Below are 20,142 nucleotides of genomic sequence, written 5' to 3'. Positions count from 1 at the left end.
AGAAGTTGATTATAATACACATCAGTAAAAAGGTTGTAGCATTTATACATTTTCCAGCTCCCCAATCACAGTCCACAGTCTCTCTTCCAGCTCCGCTCCTCACATCTGTCCCAAGCCTTCTGCCCTCACAAACGCCTCAGCCGCCTCCACTGTCTCGAAATAAAAGTCTTTGGCATCATACGACACCCTCAGCTTCGCCGGGTATACCATACCAAATCGCACCTCCTTTTTGTACAGTGCCGCCTTCACTCGCCCGAACGCCACTTGTCTTTTTGCCAACTCCACAGTCAAGTCCTGGTAGATCCGAACCGCAGTACCATCCCACAGCACCTCACGCTTCTGCTCCGCCCAGCTTAACACCTCCTCCTTCATGCAGAACTTATGGAAGCAGATAATTACTGGTCTTGGTGGCTCGTTCACTTTGGGCTTTGGCCTTAATGACCGATGAGCTCGATCTGGCTCATACTGGGAGGGGTTTTCACCCTCCCCCATCAGCTCCGCCAACTTCTTAGCAAAGTATTCTGTTGGCCTCTGTCCCTTCGGACAAGCCCACAATTCTCAAATTGTGCCACCTTGAGCGGTTCTCCAAGTCCTAGAGCTTTGCTCGGAGTCCTCTGTTCACCTCCACCACCCTCCGCAGCTCGTCCCCCATCGAGGTGAACTGGTCACTGTGTCATGACACGGCCTCCTCCACTTCCTTCATCTTCTTCTCACCCTGCTCTCTCACCTCGGCCGATGTCTTTGCCACAGCTACCCTCACCGGGGCGATTGCCTCCTCCACCAATGACTTAGATGCGACCGCCGTCTCCTTCCTCAAGGCCTCCAAGTGCCTCACAAACTGCTTTTCCAACTCCACCACCATCACCTCGGTCATCTTCTCCACCGTAAGTAGTGCGGCCCCACCATGCGGTTCGGCTTCCGCCATCTTGTCAGCACTTTTGCTCATCCTGTCATTCAACGGCGAGCCCGCATTTCCTCCCTTCCTCGACGCTGCTCTTCGCATCCTTTAACGGCTTATTGTTTTTCCTTTCTTTTTTCCCCTTTTCACCCTTCTGTCCTTCTTCTATCTGTCTTTTTTTGAAAAACAATTTTTCTTCCTTCACACAAAAAAGGGGAAAAAACGAAACATTCACCAAACTTCTTTAAAACTTCTTTCTCTTCTTTTTTACATTCCTCCAGAGTTCCCCTGGGACCGGACTTCAGCCTTCTTACCACATTCTAGTTGGGAGCCATCCGATGTGGGACACCTCACCTACATCGGGCTTGCCGCCTCGACCTCCATTTGGCTCTGCCCCTGCTGCTCTGGCCTTCGAGCGCGCTGGGCCCAACGCCTCAGCGCCCGACACCCGCGTGGGGTTCTTTGGCGGTTTTTAAACCGGCCCTGCTAGCTGCCCGTGATGGCTCCAAAGGCCGATAATAGTCTGGGGGAAGATCGGGGAAACCCCCGTGAAATTGTGGTGGGAGCTCTTCTCGATGCGGCCGCCTCACTCGCAAAACTATCAATAGCGTGGTTTTATTCTTTTGTATAAATGTTGGTGGGATATCAAACAGCCAAGATAGTGATAATAGGTTCAAGTCAAGATAGAATCTTTGTCAGAGAGAGGGGCAGAGCTCGGAGAGAGAAAGAATCCTGTTTTGAGCAGGTGAGGAGAAGGAGCCACAGAAAGAGGTCATGGACATCTGTCCCAGCGACAGACTTTTGAAAAGTGTTCCAATGGAACTTGACTGACAGCAGAAAATTGCTTTTAAATGCAAGTATCATTTTTGCATGCATGTGTACGTAGAATGAGAGCTGCATTTTCATTTGAAGTGCTGATTAATGGGAACTTGTGCGCTAAAGTTGAGAAACTACATGTAATCTGTTATTGTTACGATTGAAGTTTAGGGCAGCACGGTGGCCTAGTGGTTAGCATAACCGCCTCACGGCGCTGAGGTCCCAGGTTCGATCCCGGCTCTGGGTCACTGTCCGTGTGGAGTTTGCACATTCTCCCCGTGTCTGCGTGGGTTTCGCCCCCACAACCCAAAAATGTGCAGAGTAGGTGGATTGGCCACGCTAAATTGCCCCTTAATAGAAAAAATAATTGGGTAATCTAAATTTAAAAAAAAAAAAACGATTGAAGTTTAAATATAGTTTTTCTTTTGTTTTAATAAACATAGAACATAAGTGCAGAAGGAGGCCATTCGGCCCATCGAGTCTGCATCGACCCACCTAAGCCCTCACTTCCACCCTATCCCCGTAACCCAATAACCCCTCCTAACCTTTTTTAGATACTAAGGGCAATTTATCATGGCCAATCCACCTAACCTGCACATCTTTGGACTGTGGGAGGAAACCGGAGCACCCGGAGGAAACCCACGCAGACATGGGAAGAACTCCGCACAGACAGTGACCCATTAGAGAATCGAACCTGGGAGCCTGGTGCTGTGAAGCCACAGTGCTGCCCACCGTGCTGCCCATAAAGCTTGTTTTATAAAATAACCACGCCCTATTTCTTATGATGTCGCTCCTGGAATGAATCAATCTTTCCATCGCCTTAAAACTTATAATCATTAAGTCCACCCAGTCACTCAACCCAAAGATGTGCAGGGTAGGTGGATTGGACATGTTAAATTGGCCCTTAGGGTTCAAGAATGTGAGGGATGGGCAATAAATATTGGCCATACCAGCAATGCTCACATCACATATATGAAACAAAAACCCTAATATAGCATTATTTGTTTCAGTTAGAACAAAAAAAATTTATTTTCACACATTATTGTTCTGCCAATCTGATTTTTAGATGGAAACCAGTCTCTTAAACACTGTTGAGAGCTGAGTAGGTGTCCGTAACAGCTAACCACTGTGCCGCCCACTTCTTTAAAAATAAAAATATATATAAGCCAATATAGGTTTTAGTGAAGTGCCCTAGAATCATAGACTCCCTACAGTGCAGGAGGAGGCCATTCAGCCCATCAAATCTGCTGCTGCTCTAACTGCTGCTACTTTCTGTATCCATGCTGTATATAATTTTGATAATTTTATAAGTAAAGAAGATTGGATTTTCACAACACGTTTGACTATCTTTTATGTGGTCAAGATACCACAGATGCATACACAGTCCCTGTCTCACTGGTCAATTTTAACATTAATTCTGATCTAAGGCAAATAAATATTTGTGATCTAAGACAAGGAAATATTATACTCCTTTCCCATCCCCACTGTCCTGTTTCTTTTTTTTTAAAGTTACTGGTAAAGGGAATTTTGAAATAACCCCCAGTTTCTATTTGTTAAATTTATGGACTCCTCATTTAGTTACACAGCAACTCATGAAGTATAACAGCCCTGCGTCAGTGTTGGTTATGTAAATAATAGCTGTATGCGAGGAAGGCAAGAAAGTTGGCTTGCACAAATTCAGGATTTGTGTTAAGAGATCAGATAGCTCTTGGCATCCAGGATTAAAAAGATGCAAATTTTCTTAGTTGTTTAGTGAAGGAAAGGCCAGATGGAGGAAAAAATTACAATGAGTCAACTCCGAATTGTTCTGAACACTTCCTGGCAGCTTACTTTCATGGAAGAGACTTTGGAGCAGACAGTCTCTTTACATCCTCAATTAGCATATGGATAATTGTGCACCAGAAGGAGAGAAAATCAAAACCAGTGGTGAGGATGCGAGAAAACGCTGGTCCAGATTTGCACTCCTGGGTTGGGTGCACAGAGATGGGAGAACTGCCGTTGACAGTTGACGTGTCTATTGACCATTCCAATGTGCTTGCCAGTTAATTAATAAAGTTCAGACCTGCTCTTACCTGGTCTAATCTGCACACTTCGTGTTTCACACTCCTGGCCTAAACAGTGGAGACATCTGATGATTTAAATGCTCAGCTGGATCCATAACCCCTGCAAGCACGAAACGCACCCTGTCCCCATTTCCACTCCTGCACTACCATGTTTGTGGTGGGACGTAAGGCCACTTCTGCCATTTCTACCACAACGTGTGTACTTTCCATGGTGAAAATCTGGGCCAGTGTATTGATCTGAATCTCCATGTAGTCTGCCATGTTGCCTTCAACCCTTGAGTACAATTTGTGTTAACCTGTATATTTCAAGTTTAACAACAAAGTGCTTAGATTCTATGACATTCATGGAACTAAAATGTTCAAAGTGACATTTAAAATGGCATTTTAACACCCAATTTCTTTTTTAGGATTGTGGTTCTAATTATACCAGTGTATCAGGGTTGAAGGCTCATCTTGGTTCTTGCACGAGGGTAGGTATAACTTTTATTTAAGGTTCAGAAAAAGGACATTTATAATGTGCTTCTGTTGTAAAGTCTGGACTGGAGCTTTAGCCTCCTAGACGTCCCTTTAGTAGCATGCAGCAATTTGTACTTGAGCTAAATCTAACCCTATTTGGACCACCCGTTAGGTCATTGCGCATGTTCATTTCTGTTCACGGTCACTTATCTACCATCCATGTTAATTTTTCTTCGTTTTAACTTTGCCTGATTGTATAGTGAAGAAAATTTCATAACTCTCAAGTTTCCGCTGGTGAGGACTATTGGCAACATCTTGTTGTGAAGGTTTCGGAAGATGTTGGTGAATATTTCTGGACAGTCATCCTTTGACAGAGTCTTCCACAGCACTTCCTGATTCACTGAGTCAAAAGCCTGGGTCAGATCAATGAAGGCCATGTGGAGTGATTGATGTTGCCCCTGGCATTTCTCTTGAAGTCGTTGAGCAACGAAAATCATGTCCATTGGTCCATGGTTTGGTCGGATGTCACACTGGCTTTCTGCAAGGATTTCATCAGAGACTGGGGAAAGGCGGCTAGCGAGGATTTGGGTGATGATCTTCCTGGCGATGGAGAGTAGCGGGATTCCTCAGTAATTCCCACAGTCCGCTCTGTCTCCGTTCTTGAAGATGGTTGATAACGGCATCCCTGACCCAAAGTTTTTAGAGCAGCTGATGGAGATGACGGGTGATCTCCTCTCCTCCAAGTTTGAAAATCTCTGCTGGAATCCCATCTTGCAGCTTTTACATTCTTCATCTGTTTAATAGCAGCTTTGACTTCACCAGCACTTGGGAGTCCAAGGTCATCTTTGATGGAAAGTTGGGGGATTTCCTTGAACACTTGCTCATCTACAATTAGATCATAGTTTAGGAGTATTTCGAAGTCTTCTCTCCATCGAAGGCCGATGTTTTCCCTGTCTCAAAAGGATTCTGGTCTTAATATCTGCCGGTTTGAAGCTGAGGATGATAATTAATTATCTTTATTATTGTCACAAGTAGGCTTGCATTCACACTGCAATGAAGTTAGTGTGAAAATCCCCAAGTCACCACATTCTGCCGCCTGTTCGCGTCCACAGGGAGAATTCAGAATGTCCAATTCACCTCACAGTACGTTTATTGGGACTTGTGGGAGGAAACCAGAGCACCCGGAGGAAACCCACGCAGACTATTGCCTTGGTGGCATTGAGGAAGCTGCAGGTGTTGTACCTGTCAGCGAGGAGTTGCAACTCCTTGGCTTTCTTACTCCACCATTGGTTCTTGATTTTCCTAGTTGTGTGTACCGCCTCCTTTGCTGATCGATAAGCTCTCCTCTTTTTGCCTGGTTGGTGATGTTATTTTCCCAGGCACGGAGTGCTTTCTTCATCTTGTCAATGAGGCCTTGGATGATGTGGTCATTCTCGTCGAAGCAGTTTTGATGTTTCCTTGTCTTCTAGCCCGATGGTTTTTTCACCGCTTGAGATGATGGTCATCTTCAGCTCTTACCCATTTTTCTTCACTCCATTAGAATAAACGGTTGGTGATTTTGGCAAAGACATTGTTGGAAGTTTGTTTGCATGCTTGGCTCTTGAAGCCATTCAATGCTGATATTTTTTCTGCGCTCTCTCTTCATTGTCCACTGCTTCTGGTGGAGTTCGATGGACATAGAGGAGGGCATGAATTAATGGTCTGTCTAGCAGTCTTCTGCACTGGTCCTCACTTTGTCGAGGGCATCCTTTTGATCTCTGGATCGGACAATGCCGAAGTCAATCATGTGTAGGTGCTTTGATCGTGGATCTCTCCAGGAAGTCTTGAACTTGTCTTTTTGGCGGAACGTTAGTGATGATGAGCTGGTGGTCTTTTGGTGAGCAGGCGAACCCTATTGGAGATCTCAACTCCTTCCTTTCCAATGCATCCTTTCCAGAGTTGGGAGTTCTTTCTGACACTGGTGTTGAAAGGACGATGATTATATCTTCCATTCCTAAGGAAGATATGGCTTTCAGAGTAAAGTAGAAGGCTTCTTGGGACTCGTCATTGGTATCATGGGTTAAGGGCGTAGACACTCACGACGTTGCCTGCTGGTTCTTGACAAGTTGTAGATGGAGTGTCATGAGGCACACGTTGGCCGGCGCGGTCGCACCGTGGTTAGCACTGTTGCTTCACAGTACCAGGGTCCCAGGTTCGATTCCCAGCTTAGGTCACTGTCTCTGCGGAGTCTGCACGTTTCATAGAATTTACAGTGCAGAAGGAGGCCATTCGGCCCATTGAGTCTGCACCGGCTCTTGGAAAGAGCACCCTACCCAAGCCCACACCTCCACCCTATCCCCATAACCCAGTAACCCCACCTAACACTAAGGGCAATTTTACCATGGCCAATCCACCTTGGACTGTGGGAGGAAACCGGAGCATCAGGAGGAAACCCACGCACACACTGGGAGAATGTGCAGATTCCGCACAGACAGTGACCCAAGCCGGGAATCAAACCTGGGACCCTGGAGCTGTGAAGCATTTGTGCTAACCACTATGCTACCGTGCTGCCCTACGTTCTGTCTGAGTCTGAGTGGGTTTCCTCCAGTTTCCTCCCACAGTCCAAAGATGTGCAGGTTAGGTGGATTGGCCATGCTAAATTGCCCTTTGGGCCAAAATGGTGAGGTGTGGTTACTGGGTTACAGGGATCGGGTGGAGGTGTGGGCTTAGTGCTCTTTCCAAATGCCGGTGCAGAGTCGATGGGCCGAATGGCTAGCCTCCTTCTGCACTGTAAATTCTATGATTCGATGATGCTGACAGGGATCTCCGAAAGTCTGTTATCGAGTTAGATCTTGATGGTGAATCCAGTTCTGAGTCCTGGGCTGATCCTAGGGTTTTCCTCTCCAGAAGGTGTCCACCATTGTCTTCCCTCAGCTGCCCTTCATCTGCTCTTTAGGTCTCTTGCAGGGCATCATCATCAATGTTGAATTGCCCGAGTTCATGGACAACCCGTTTTTCCAGTCCGGTCGATTGTTTTGCTCGTTATCCATGAGGGTTTGTACATTCCAGGTTCTGAGATTCAGTTTAACTTTGTTTTACTGACCGCAGGTAGATGAGCCTGCAAGATCTGGTTTGCCAGCCAGGTGGAACTGGGGTGAGCAGAGTTAATCCTGAAGATAGCTGTTCAGTCGTGAAGAAAACTGCCAATATGCCCTCCTGTTCCTATTCCAAGAGCGAGACAACTGAATCAAACTCCACCACCTACATGCTAGGGACAGCCAGGCCTCGCGTTCCTATCCCCGTCACCTTACCGAACACCGCAGGACTAATTTGTGTGGGGGGGGGGGGGGGGGGGGGGGAAGTGTGCTGGTTTCTTCTAGACAGAATCCTTGTGTGGGACTTATGGGGAATGCTGTTGCACATCAGCAGATGCACGATACTTGACAGAGGATAAGTTCAGTTCCAGTGGCAAGGGAACCTCCGACTGGGCATCTCCCTATTGCTGCAGCCTTCACCTGCTATCCCAGCCGTTAATATCACACAAGTATTTTCTGCCTGATCCGCCCTTGAGGACTTGTTTTGGATTATGCTTTGTTTGGTTCCTCCCCACCGACCTTACCATCACGGGTGACCCTGCCAGGAGCATCGTTCTCGGGATGAACAGAACGCTCAAGCCGCTCTGAAGGAGGTGTCCTGAGATGAGACCCTTTACAACCGGATAGCTAGGATAACACTAGAATAGCTCTATGTAAGTTAGTTTATTGAGGATTGAGACTAATCATAGAAACTATACCCAGTAATCATTATCACCCATTAAATATGTATTCTTAGAACATAGCAATAATAAGTGTTTAAACTCTTGCTAATAGCAGTGTCCGCGATGTGTGATGGGATTTAAGCTAACTTACTTGACCACATTCCTAAGGGAGACAGAAATAACATGGTCAGTAATTCCACCGCCAGCTCAATAAACAGTTCAGCATCCAGTGCTCAGACAGACCATGGTACGGGCAGGAACCAACTGAAATAAGAGAAATGAGAGTTAGGGAGGGTCTTGAAAAACAACAGATGGCCAGTGAACATGGGGCTAAATTATGAGCTGATCACGCAGTCACCATGCTGCCTAAAGTAAAATTCATTGGTTAAGGTAAAATCGACAGCTGCAAGAATCGGATCGAGTCAAAATGGGGTGGGCTGCTGATTTTTGGAAATTGTATAACTACTGAACCCAGAGCAATGTAAAACATGGTGGTTTTGACGTTTATCCAAATCACTCTCCCTCTTACGTTGACCAAGCTTGGAAAATAAAGCCACCTTAACCACAGTTGCTGTCTCCGTGCGTGTTTGTGTTTAGCTGAGCCATAACTAAGAAGGAAGCTCCCCATTTAAAAGCCAGCTCAATACTCAGTTCTTGAAAACGCTTCTACACTCTCCAGCACATCAAGGTGCCAATCCACAGAAGAGAGTCCATGTAGTATTGGTACATCAGCAGTGCTGTTAGGAAGGGATTTGACCCAGCGACAGGGAAAAAAAGACAATACATTTCCAAGTCAGGATGGTGACTGACTTGGAGCGTAATTTGCAGATTCTGGTGTTCACATGCATCTGCTGACTTTGACCTTCTAGCTGGTAGAGGTCACGGGTTTGGAAGGTGCTGTTGAAGGAGCCTTTGTGAATTGCTGCAGTGCATCTTGTAGTTCGTACAGACTGCTGCCACTGTCCGTTGGTGGTAGAGGGAGTGAATGTTTAAGGTGGTGGATGGGATGCCAATGAAACAGATTGCTTTGTCCTAGATGGTGTTGAGTTCCACGAGTGTTGTTGGAACTGCACTCTATCCAGGCAAATGAAGAGGGCTCCATGACAATCCTGACTGGTGCCTTGTACATTGTGAAGAGGTTTTGGGGAGTCAGGAAATTGTGTTACTCACTGCAGAATTCCCAGCCTCTGACCTGCTCTTGTAGCCACAGTACTTACATCAACAGAAAATACGGACTATTTACACGGCTGCTCTAGTTCAGTTTCTGGTTCTGAGTAATTCCTGGGATGTCCGTGGTGGCAGATTCAGTGATGTCATGTGGTGATGGTAGAAGATCATTCAAGAGATGCCTTGAAGAACTCAAATTTTGTTGTTTTATTTAAATGGCAGGGAGAAGATAATGTAATGATTCAGCTATTGTACTCAGGAGATCGCAGTGTATGCACAGATGTCACTGTTTCCTTTGCTTTCCATATTGCTGGGAGAGTAGAAACGTATTTTACTCTGCGTCGAGCTGTGTTTCGCCTGACCTGGAGTGCTTGTTGCTGCAGTAGCTGGCTGAAACAACAAAAGTCCGTCCCTCAGGGCTGATGTTCCTCACCATGCGGGGAAAAAAGAAAAGCCATGCAATATCTCACCTAAAGTTATTTTATTGGTATTTTAACGGCTAATAGTTGTGTTTTTCTTAAACCACTAGGGGGAATATGTTGCTGGAAAGTACAAGTGTCTGCTGTGTGTAAAGGAATTCAGCTCTGAGAGTGGAGTGAAGTATCATATTAATAACGTACATTTTGAGGTAAAAACCTTTATAATTTTCACAACCAGAATTTTCTTTTAAATCAATCCTAATTAGTTAATTGCTTTGCATTTATAATTTTTTTTACTTCCAAGAAATTGTAAACTTACACTTATTCCATGTTCAATTAGTAGATTTCTGCATTGCCCCGATTTAGATATGTAGGTATTAGTATGAATCTCCAGTTTTGTTTACTAATAGAACAGTACAGCACAGAACAGGCCCTTCGGCCCTCAATGTTGTGCCGAACAATGATCACCCTACTTTAAACCCACGTAACCCGTATACCCGTAACCCAACAATCCCCCCATTAACCTTACACTACGGGCAATTTAGCATGGCCAATCCACCTAACCCGCACATCTTTGGACTGTGGGAGGAAACCGGAGCACCCGGAGGAAACCCACGCACACACAGGGAGGACGTGCAGACTCCACACAGACAGTGACCCAGCCGGGAATCGAACCTGGGACCCTGGAGCTGTGAAGCATTGATGCTAACCACCATGCTACCGTGAGGCCCCAAATGTTGGACCATGCTGAATAAAATTTGTTTCACTGTAGATAACATCAAGGACTTTGAGACTTTATTATAGAGCAGGGTTTATATGTTAAAGATATGAGTGCAAACTATTTGTCTGGCTAACTGAGATGCTGTCAATAGATTCTTCATATTCTTATCAGAATACTGGCTTGAAATGGTTGCTGAGCTCAAGTTTATGTCAGTTTTCAGCCAATATAATTCACTCCATGTGATGTGAAGGAATGGCTGAAAGCACTGGATACGGCAAAGGCTATGGACCCTGACAATATCCCGGCAATAGTACTGAAGACTTGTGCTCCAGAACTTGCTGCAACCCTAGCCAAGCTGTTCCAGCACAGCTACAACACTGGCATCTATCTAGCAATGTGGAATATTGTCCAGGTGTGTCTTGTGCACAAGAAACAGGACAAATGCAACCCAGCCAATTACCGCCCTATCAGTCTACTCCATCATCAGCAAAGTGATGGAAGGAGTCATCAACAGTGCTATAAAGTGGCACTTATTCAGCAATAACCAGCTCACGGAGTCTGCTAGGGTCACTCAGCTCCTGACCTCATTATGATATTATATAGTCTTTATTATTGTCACAAATAGGCTTACATTAACACTGCAAAGAAGTTACTGTGAAGCTTCCCTGAAACACTCCGGCGCCTGTTCGAGTACACTGAGGGAGAATTCAGAATGTCCAATTCACCTAACGGGCACGTCTTTCGGGACTTGTGGGAGGAAACCGGAGAACACGGTGGAAACCCACACAGACAGGGAGAATGTGCAGACTCTGCACAGACAGTGACCCAAGCCGGGAATTGAGCACGGGTCCCTGGCGCTGTGAAGCTAAACACTGCTACTGTGTCATCCAACAACCTTGGTCCAAGCATGGACAAGAGTGAATGCCTGAGGTGAGGTGAGAGTGACTGCCCTTGCCATCAAGGCAGCATTTGACCGAGTGTGGCATCAAGGAGCCCTAGCTGAACTGGAGTCAATGGGAATCAGGGGGGAAACTCTCCGGTGGTTGGAGTCATATCTGACACAAAAGAAAATGGTTATGGTGGTTGGAGGTCAATCATATCAGCTCCAGGACATCACTGCATGAGCTCCTCAGGGTAGTGTCCGAGGCAAAAGAATCTTCAGCTGTTTGAACGATGATCTTCCTTCCATCATAAGTTTAGAAGTTGGGGATGTTTGCAAATGACTGCTCAAAGATCAGCACCATTCGCAACTCCTCAGATAATGAACCAGCCCATGTCCAAATGCAACAAGACTTGGACAGTATCCAAGCTTGGGCTGACAAGTTGCAGACAAGTGCCAGGCAACGACCATCTCATACAAGAGAGGATCTAACCATCGATCCTTGACATTCAATGGCATTACCATTGCTGAATCCATCACAATCAACATCCTGGGGATTGCCATTGATCAGAAACTGACCTGGACTAGTCATATTTATACTGTGGCTACCAGGACAGGTCAAAGGCTAGGAATCCTAGGGTGAGTAACTCACCTCCTGATCCTTCAAAGCCTGTCCACCATCTAGAAGGCACAAGTCAGAAATGTAATGGAATACTCTCCACTCGCCTGGATGAGTCCAGCTCCAACAACACTCCAGAAGCTCAACACCATCCAGGACAAGGCCCACATTATTGCTCCCCCTTCCACAAACATTCAATCCCTCCGCCACCGACGGACAGTGGCAGCTGTCTGTACCATCTACAAGATGCACTGCAGTAACTCACCAAGGTTCCTTAGATAGCACCTTCCAAACCCACTACCATCTGGAAGGACAAGAGCAGCAGATACCTAGGAACCACACCACACCCCTCCAAGTTGCTCACCACCCTCACTTGGAAATATATCGCCGTTCCTTCACTGTTGCTGGGGCAAAATCCTGGTACTCCCTCCCTAACAACACAGTGGGTGTATCTACACCTCAAGGACTGCAGTGGTTAAAGAAGACAACTCACCACCACCTTCTGAAGGGCAACTAGGGATGGGCAATATATGCTGGCCTAACCAGCGACAGCCACATCCTGTAAATTAATTTTATAGAAGGTGGTAACATCAATATTTCATGCTGACCCATCCCTGCATTTATGGCTAATGTCAATTTACATTTCTAGGTTCAGTAAGTAATTCCTTTGAGTCTATCCCTGACTTTGTAAGTTAGTTTGTTTAAACAAAGGATGATTTTTAATATCAACAGAAATAAGACAAAAAGAGAATGTTATTCATAATTCTATTTAATTTTTTTAATGGATCCTTTTGGATCATCTCAAGAACATACCTTAAAGGCTGATGCATTAATTCATAAATTATACAGAATTCATGGTCAATAAAGTAATCATTATTAACATATCTGTACTTCTCCCTTTTCACTGATTTGACATCGCTTTTACGGACAGGACTGGTTTCTTCCCACTTCTAAAGCAGCTAAAGAATTCAAGCCCTTGGTGAAATTTAGCAAAAAACAACCTAAGATGTCAACCAAGAAGAAAACATCTACAAAAGTTGGCAAGAAACAGAATGCTCAAATGTTGTCATTTAATCCGGTATCCTTCCTTAAAAAGGTCCATGAGCCTTCAAAAGAACGTGATCAGTATAGATTTACTGATAGCGAGGAAGAACAAGATGAACAAGAAAAGGTGGGAAACTGGCGCCTTAAAAGACCAAGTGCAAAAGCTGAACTAAAGACTGATCGAGCCAAGAAATAAGCAACTCTGGAGGATAAAAGAATAATGAACAGATTATGTAGCTTGGCATCAAAAAACAAACTATACGGGCATTGACTAAAACACAGTAACAGTTCTGAAGATATATATAATTTGGATTCTATCTACAAACTTTTTTTAAATTTAAGTTGTGCCCTCATCCTCATTTGTTGGGAATAAGGAATTGGACCTGATCAATATTTGGGTTCAAGGTTTGGTAAGTGGGGAGGGGGGGGGGGGGAGGGTCCAAGTTGCGTGCGTAGATTTAGTCAAATAGTGTTTTTGTGTAATGTAAACCTTCAACCTCAAACTTTCTTGATAGTTGTAGTTTGAAGTCCACACAATGGAAATGTGGAAATGTACTATTTTTTAGAAGGGGACTTCACCTTTATATCTATAGGAATATGAAGTCTGTCAGTATAAATTCATTGGGTAAATGTGTTCTGCTTCTGTGCGCCACTGGCTTAGACGAGGCTAGAAGTCATTGGTGCTGTGTACTGGCAGTGACCAGGGTTGCTTTTTATATCCTACATCTGCCTCTTTGTGCAAGGGAAGAAATCTGTTTGACTGAACAATGCCTATTTAGTGGGGTACATGAGGTGGGGGCTGAGGTTGTGATGTGGGGGGTATAGGAAGAACGTCTTTATTTATTAAAACATTTTTTTGTGGTACAGTTTAAACTTTAGACATGTTTTATTGCAGCGGCTAGTTACTAAGTTGTGCTGATTTCTAACGCCTTAAATCTTCAGGGCCAGAGATGAGGATACTTGTTGTAGTATCAATCTGATCTTTTGACATTTTCTTATGAAAAGAAATTCTAGATTGTCAGTAGTTTTAGTGAGTCACTGGTAGATTTCTGGGGAAAAAAACTACATAGTTTAAAAGCAATCTACACATGCACTATATTAATTACACTAATTTAACTTGCTTTATCCAGTTGTTACTTAAGAGGATGCATAATTATCAATGGTACAATATCCAGTATATTCCATCTGACAGGAATACCTCAAACCTCTTGAGTAATGTTTCACTGTTTATAGAATAAGTAAAATTTAGACCAATCCATTTTAAAAAGTTAATCACAAGAGATCTTTTTTTAGTGTGTTGAATGTTAAACACTAATAGCAGTGTTAGCTGCATCTTCATGTCATGAGGAACCTGCTGTGACTTCCAATTAATTGGACATCACGAAGAATGTGTCTTTTGACATGTGATGGTTTTCATTATTTACAAAACCGAAGTGATCACAGTATGGCAAAATCATTCATTTATAACAATTTATCAAGTTCTCGTCCTTTTAGTTTTACCTTGCTGTCAGTGAAGGCAAGTAAATTAAAATAAAACTATGTTGTTGAAATCAATTTTTAACAACTAATCGTAATACATACTTTCACAGTGCCAAAATGAGTATAGTTTATAGTTTTGATGTTTAGTTATTAACCTTTCTTGGCTATATATTTCTTCCTTGGGAAGCAGTCTCAATAAAGCTTGTCAGCCTACGTCCTATATTATTTTTTTCCTATTGCTCTCTACAAATGCTGCTTTAGAAACTCATTTTTAGGCTCTCTCGATGTTAGTGTGGTGCTGGCAGTGGTTCTAACAAGAGGTCATTGATCTGAAGTGTTAACTCTGTTTCTCTCTCCACAGATGCTGTCAGGCATGCTGAGTATTTCCAGCATTTTTGCTCTTTATTTCAGCATCCGTAGTATTTTGCTTTTGAAAGATGTTAGGACAGGTGACCTAAAGCTCAGTTAAAGTGATAGTTTTTTTAACAATATCTTGGAGCCCTCCAATAGCTTGGAGCTAAGTAGCTATTAGCTGAACCACTAATAGTGAGGTGAAAGAAATCAGATATATTTTCCTGAATTGTGGGTACCCTTTCCATGACCTCATTTTATGAACCTAGGCTCTTGGGCTGCCATGGGAACATGGATGATGGATCTAATTCTGTCCTTACTGGATTTTCATTTTCCAGTCAGTATCACCGGATAGTGATGATAAGTGAGAGCCTGGGTGGTTTTCCTTTTCCCTTCCTGGAGAAATGAGGCCTATTGTCCTCTCTGCATGGTGTCAAAACAGAGATCAATTAACGCAGTAGAGACCAGCTGGAGAGCTAGTGGTATTGATGGTTTGATGCTATGGGTACTGCATAATATTTAAAAATAAATATAACTTTAATTTTATAAAGCTGATGCAACAAATAGAAGTTAGAGAAACAGATCATTTTGGTCTCTTAGTGTTATGAATCTTTAGAATTCTGTACCCCAAAGATTTGTGAATTCTCGGTTATCTTTTTTTAAAATAAATTTACGATATTCCAATTTTTTTTTCTCTGATCAAGAGGCAATTTAGCGTGGCCAATCCACCTACCCTGCACATCGTTTTGGGTTGCGGGGGTAAGACCCACGCATACAAGGAGAGAATGTGCAAACTCCACACGGACAGTGACCTGGGGCTCGGATCGGACCCGGGTCCTCGGCACTGAGTCAACTGCACCACCCTACTGCCTTGAATTCTCGGTTATCAAGCATATTCAAGTCAGAAATCGATAAATTTATTGACACCATGTGAATGAAAGAATATGGGGATCAGGTGGGAAAGTACAGTTGAGGGGGAAGGCTTGAGGGTCAGTATGGTCTGTTCTTGTACCTGTTTTTTTTAAATGTTTGTATCTTCCATCATTGATGGTTTGGGATCAAAAAGCAATGCCGCCTCTGAATTACTCTTTTCAACAGAAACCACGTGATGTGCCTTTAAATACGACCTTAAAGAAACATTATTTGAGTACAATACTTCGCAAAATTTGCCTTTATCTTTGGGGTGGCAGTGATTGTACCGGTTAATTCAGTGATCAATTGGTGCTTTTTACATCACAGTTTTTATCAATGACATAGTTTATTTTAATCTATTATGTTTTGTGTCCTTTAATGGTTAAAAATGCAGTCACGCATTTTAAATGACATTTAAGGTACTATTGGTGTCTTCTAATCCAGGAACTTGCTTGCAGGAAGCTTGTTACATGTAACCTTCCCTTCACATAAATTTAAAGCTAATACATTTTTAAATAGCCACTTTAATTTGTCATTTTCTTATTGGAGACTGAAGAAAGATTACATTTTAGTGATATTATTTCTACCATCTCTTGTGCACAGGCAAATTCAAATTCAATAGCGATTGTGAAAATGTTCAGTTCAGTGCACATGGATTTTCAGGAGCCCAATACTCAAAATTGGCAGAAAGCATATTTTTCACGTGTCTGCACTTACCCATATGTTGTGTGTGAAAATGTTAGCCACCAGGCCCAGGATTCATTCCAGTGTAAACATGATGCATTTGCACCATTTTGGCTACTCAATATTTTGTGCATTTTCGCAAAAATCATCTCCTGTTCAGTGGAACTGGGTTCACCTCTGTGTATGTCCTCAACTATTAAAATCTTGGTCGAAGCAACAAAATATGAATGAATCCTTGATGGTCTGGTGGGTAAAGTGAGGAGGAGGCAAGAAGGCAGTTAAAGGACAGATATTGAAAGGTGCTTCAACTATGACCAGCCCAGCAGGACTGTCCTTAAATTCTATTTTTCTATTATCTTTATATACTTCTCTCCAATATTTGTTTTTATTTTCCTGTACAAACTTTCTCACTGATGAATAGGCTATATAGTTACAGACACTAATTCATACTCATTCTCAGAGACAATGGGTGGAATTTTCCGCACCCCACCCAACTTTTTTGCAGGGCTCACAATTGGCCAGTGGCGGGATCTTCTGGGTTCGCTGCCGTCAACAGGGTTTCCCGTTGTTCGCAACCTCCGCCACTGGGGAACCATGGCTGGTGCTTACTGTCGACGGGACCGGAAGATCCCACCATCAGAAATGGCCAGAAAATCCCGCCCAACATTTTTAGTGTTGAATTTCTTACAATTACAGCCAACTAACTTCACAAGTCAAATTAGGAAATGAGCAGTATTTTCTATCAAATCTTATTGTGTTCATTGTTAATGAGTTGCAGCAAGTAAATACATTGATTGAGCCAAATTTGTACTTTGATGACAAACACTGTCAAGTACTTACACTTTGAGAACTCTTCCCTTACAATAAACCATCTGAAAAATTGAATGACATAAAACTTTTAGGCTCTGGGATTCTCAGTGGGACATCAGCACTTAATGCGCTCATCGAAAATTCATATTGTTCACTTTCAACATTGGGTATTAACTCATTCAATGTAAATAAGTAAAAATACAGAGGAAGCAATTACAGGTATTTATTACTGGTTTCCTGTAGTAAATTTGAGGGGTTTATTGTTTTACTATGAAATAAACAAACAAAGGAGAAATGTTATAATAGTTGAGAGTACGACAAAGTGCTGGAAATTTGGAACAAGTCAATTAACATGTGAAAAGTAATGTTACTGTTTTGAATAAGGACCCTTTAAACAAGGGTTTCTATGAAGTTTATTTTTTTACATGTTGCCGGACCTGTGAATTTTCCAACATTTTTGATATCTTACTGCACATATATAAAAAGCTCTTCACCTGCAATTCCCTGAACTTCAGATGTCTCCTATATGGAGAAATGTGTTTTTTTTTTCAAAGACTTCTTGTGGGAGTTTGGGCCAAGATGTGGAGGTAAAGAAATGTACTATGCTGATGCGATGCGTATATACAAAAATCTTGTTATGTAAATTCTCCACAAAGTCAATATTTGTGTTTAGCTCTTTCGTGGGGTGCAAGAGAAAGATGTAGTTGCCCAGATCTGTGGTTATGCAACTCATTAGGAGATTACACCGTTTTGATGTATTAGGTCTTTTTTTTTAATAAGAGAAACGTGTATTTTATGTATGCAAATCAGTATTTAAATTGGTGCAGAAAACCTGAATACAATGATCAACTATTTGTATGTCGCTACACACGTTTGTTTAAATGTTTATGATACTGTTTATATCCTCTGAATTACAGTAGTGAATGAAATAAACAAGTAGGCCTAACATGAAGTTTTAAAAACTTTGTTCACTTAATAATTCTGTCTGGCAAAATCTGTGACATTGCCTCACCTCGTTTAAGGTTCAATATAACAATGATGTTCCCCTTCCCAAACAGCCATGCTCCATTGTATTTGCTTGGATGGGGATTCTCACATTTTGAACTTCTTTCAGTATTCGTCTCAGTTTTTTTTTTGTTAGAATTTCTAGGCCTAGTCCAGTTAATTATTTGTTAAACAGCGGTCACGTACCATATAACACCTGTACAAAATTGATGACATTAATTAAAGTTTTGTAACAGACCTTATTTGCCATGATTTTGTTACTTTTGGAGTTTGTTGCACAGTCTAGAATACATTATTTGTTCGGAGCATCTTAAAAAAAAAGTAATGATTCTGTTCCTGTTTTTCTCAATCTTTTGAATCTTCAAATTCATTGAGAAATGCAACATTTGAATCAGTGCATTGTATGTCTAATTTCATGGAAACATCTTGCTTTCTCTTCTTTATTGAGATCATTCAAAATAGGTTCAACCTAAAGATCCATTTCTGAAATGTTTGTGTCTCTATTTGTTCAGGGAGATCCCAAACCACAGGTTTAATTGAGCAACCTGTTCTACATGCCACCTTTATGACTTAAACAATGAAGTTGTCTTTAAGCATCCAGTTTTTAACTAGGGCTTTAAATTATTTGGGGTGTAGTATTGCCCATTGGTATCCTCGAGGGCAGTGGCGCATAATGATTTGCAAAGGAGTAGTTGTACCTTGATTAAAGTAGCACTCCTTATAGTCACTGTTCTCAAGAACTCTCAGGACATCAAATTCAGCTTTTCAAGTTTGCCATCAACAGATGCACCTAAAGCCACTCTTGAGTATTTAGTCTGATGACGTTCTACAGCGACCTCTTAATTCGGGATTCATTGTAAACACATCTGTGTGTTGAATTTACCACTTTAAAGGTGGCCATCATTGAAAGGTATTAATGTGCTTGTAATGTAGTTGCTGCATTGACATGTACATCTTTTTTGTTTGTGCATTCATTTACTGCAAGACCACAGTTTCAAGAAAATAACATCTTTGATTATGCGAGTTAACCTTCATATTGTTTTGCAAATTTAGCATAACTACTAAATAAGTAATGGTGAGAAGTACAATGTCAGACTTTGTATTGTGTTAATGTTGTTTGTACAATTGCAATTGGCTGCAATTGTGAAAGGATTGATATTTTCATTAGTATATAAATGGCAGTCAAATATCTGAACCAATGATAAATTCTGCCCATTATCACTTTTAGGTGGAGAAAACAGTTCTCCAATACTCTTGGTTACTGCTGCTTTAGAATTTATTCACTCTGTTTTGCTGGATGGATTTCACAATACTGACAGTAAGGAGGTCGATGACTTGACATGCCAGGTGTAGAAGGACCTTCCCCTGCAGCAAACATGCATGCAAACAGAATTCTGGTGTCTCCCCATAGGCCATAAAATGCCTTGAAACATTACTCTGGTTTTCCTAATTAAAAAATTTCACAAATTCATCAATCTAGACCAATCGTGGAACACTAACAAATGCAAAAGATGGGTGAATTTAAAAAAGCACCCAGCACCTCTGGTTTTCTACTGTTGGGGAAACTGGCAGACAGCAGCTGGAAGATCCTATTTTTTTGTTTATTCATTCATGTGTAATGGCCTTACTGTTGATTGGTTACCATTTTGATCCATGGATATTTAATGGACATATACCTTTACGTCAAGCAGAGAAGTGAGGAACTCATAAGTTTCTTCTGAACAGAAGAACTCAGACTTTTTGGCCCTGAGAGATTGGAAGGATTTGGTTCAATTGGCTGACTGGTGGCCAATGAATTGGCCAAAGGCTGTATACTGCCAGAGACCGGCAGCAATTGGGTCCTACCTGGGTGGGGTGATTTTCAGAGAACCAAAGAATGGACAGTCAGATCCTGAACAGTGAGGAACAGCAGCTGTGACTGCCTGTCTCCTTCTCCAGAAATACTGCAGAGAAGTCTTGATCCAGATGAATCTGCAGTGAAAACCACTACAGACTGAAAACAAAACCTCCAACTGAAGGCCTAGATTGAAGAAAGATGTACTGGAAGATGTCCATCTGAAACAAAGACTCTTCTACTTTCAT

General features: G+C 42.5%; 1 protein-coding gene across 2 annotated transcripts in view; it reads left to right on the top strand.

Moving 5' to 3' along the window:
- znf512 (zinc finger protein 512) overlaps nt 1–18,300 on the top strand; it is an 81,859-nt gene extending 63,559 nt beyond the window's left edge. For both annotated transcript variants that reach the window (XM_038800036.1, XM_038800035.1), the window contains exons 14-16: nt 4,185–4,247; nt 9,666–9,764; nt 12,707–18,300. In XM_038800036.1, the coding sequence (XP_038655964.1) occupies nt 4,185–4,247; nt 9,666–9,764; nt 12,707–13,015 (471 nt within the window). In that variant the 3' untranslated portion in view covers nt 13,016–18,300. The remainder of the gene's footprint in view (nt 1–4,184; nt 4,248–9,665; nt 9,765–12,706) is intronic.
- Nucleotides 18,301–20,142: the final 1,842 nt, after the last annotated feature.

Source organism: Scyliorhinus canicula, chromosome 6 (genome assembly GCF_902713615.1).
Source record: "Scyliorhinus canicula chromosome 6, sScyCan1.1, whole genome shotgun sequence".
Taxonomy (NCBI): domain Eukaryota; kingdom Metazoa; phylum Chordata; class Chondrichthyes; order Carcharhiniformes; family Scyliorhinidae; genus Scyliorhinus; species Scyliorhinus canicula.
The sequence above is the reverse complement of the archived record's forward strand: the minus strand, read 5'-3'. Positions and strand labels throughout refer to the sequence as shown.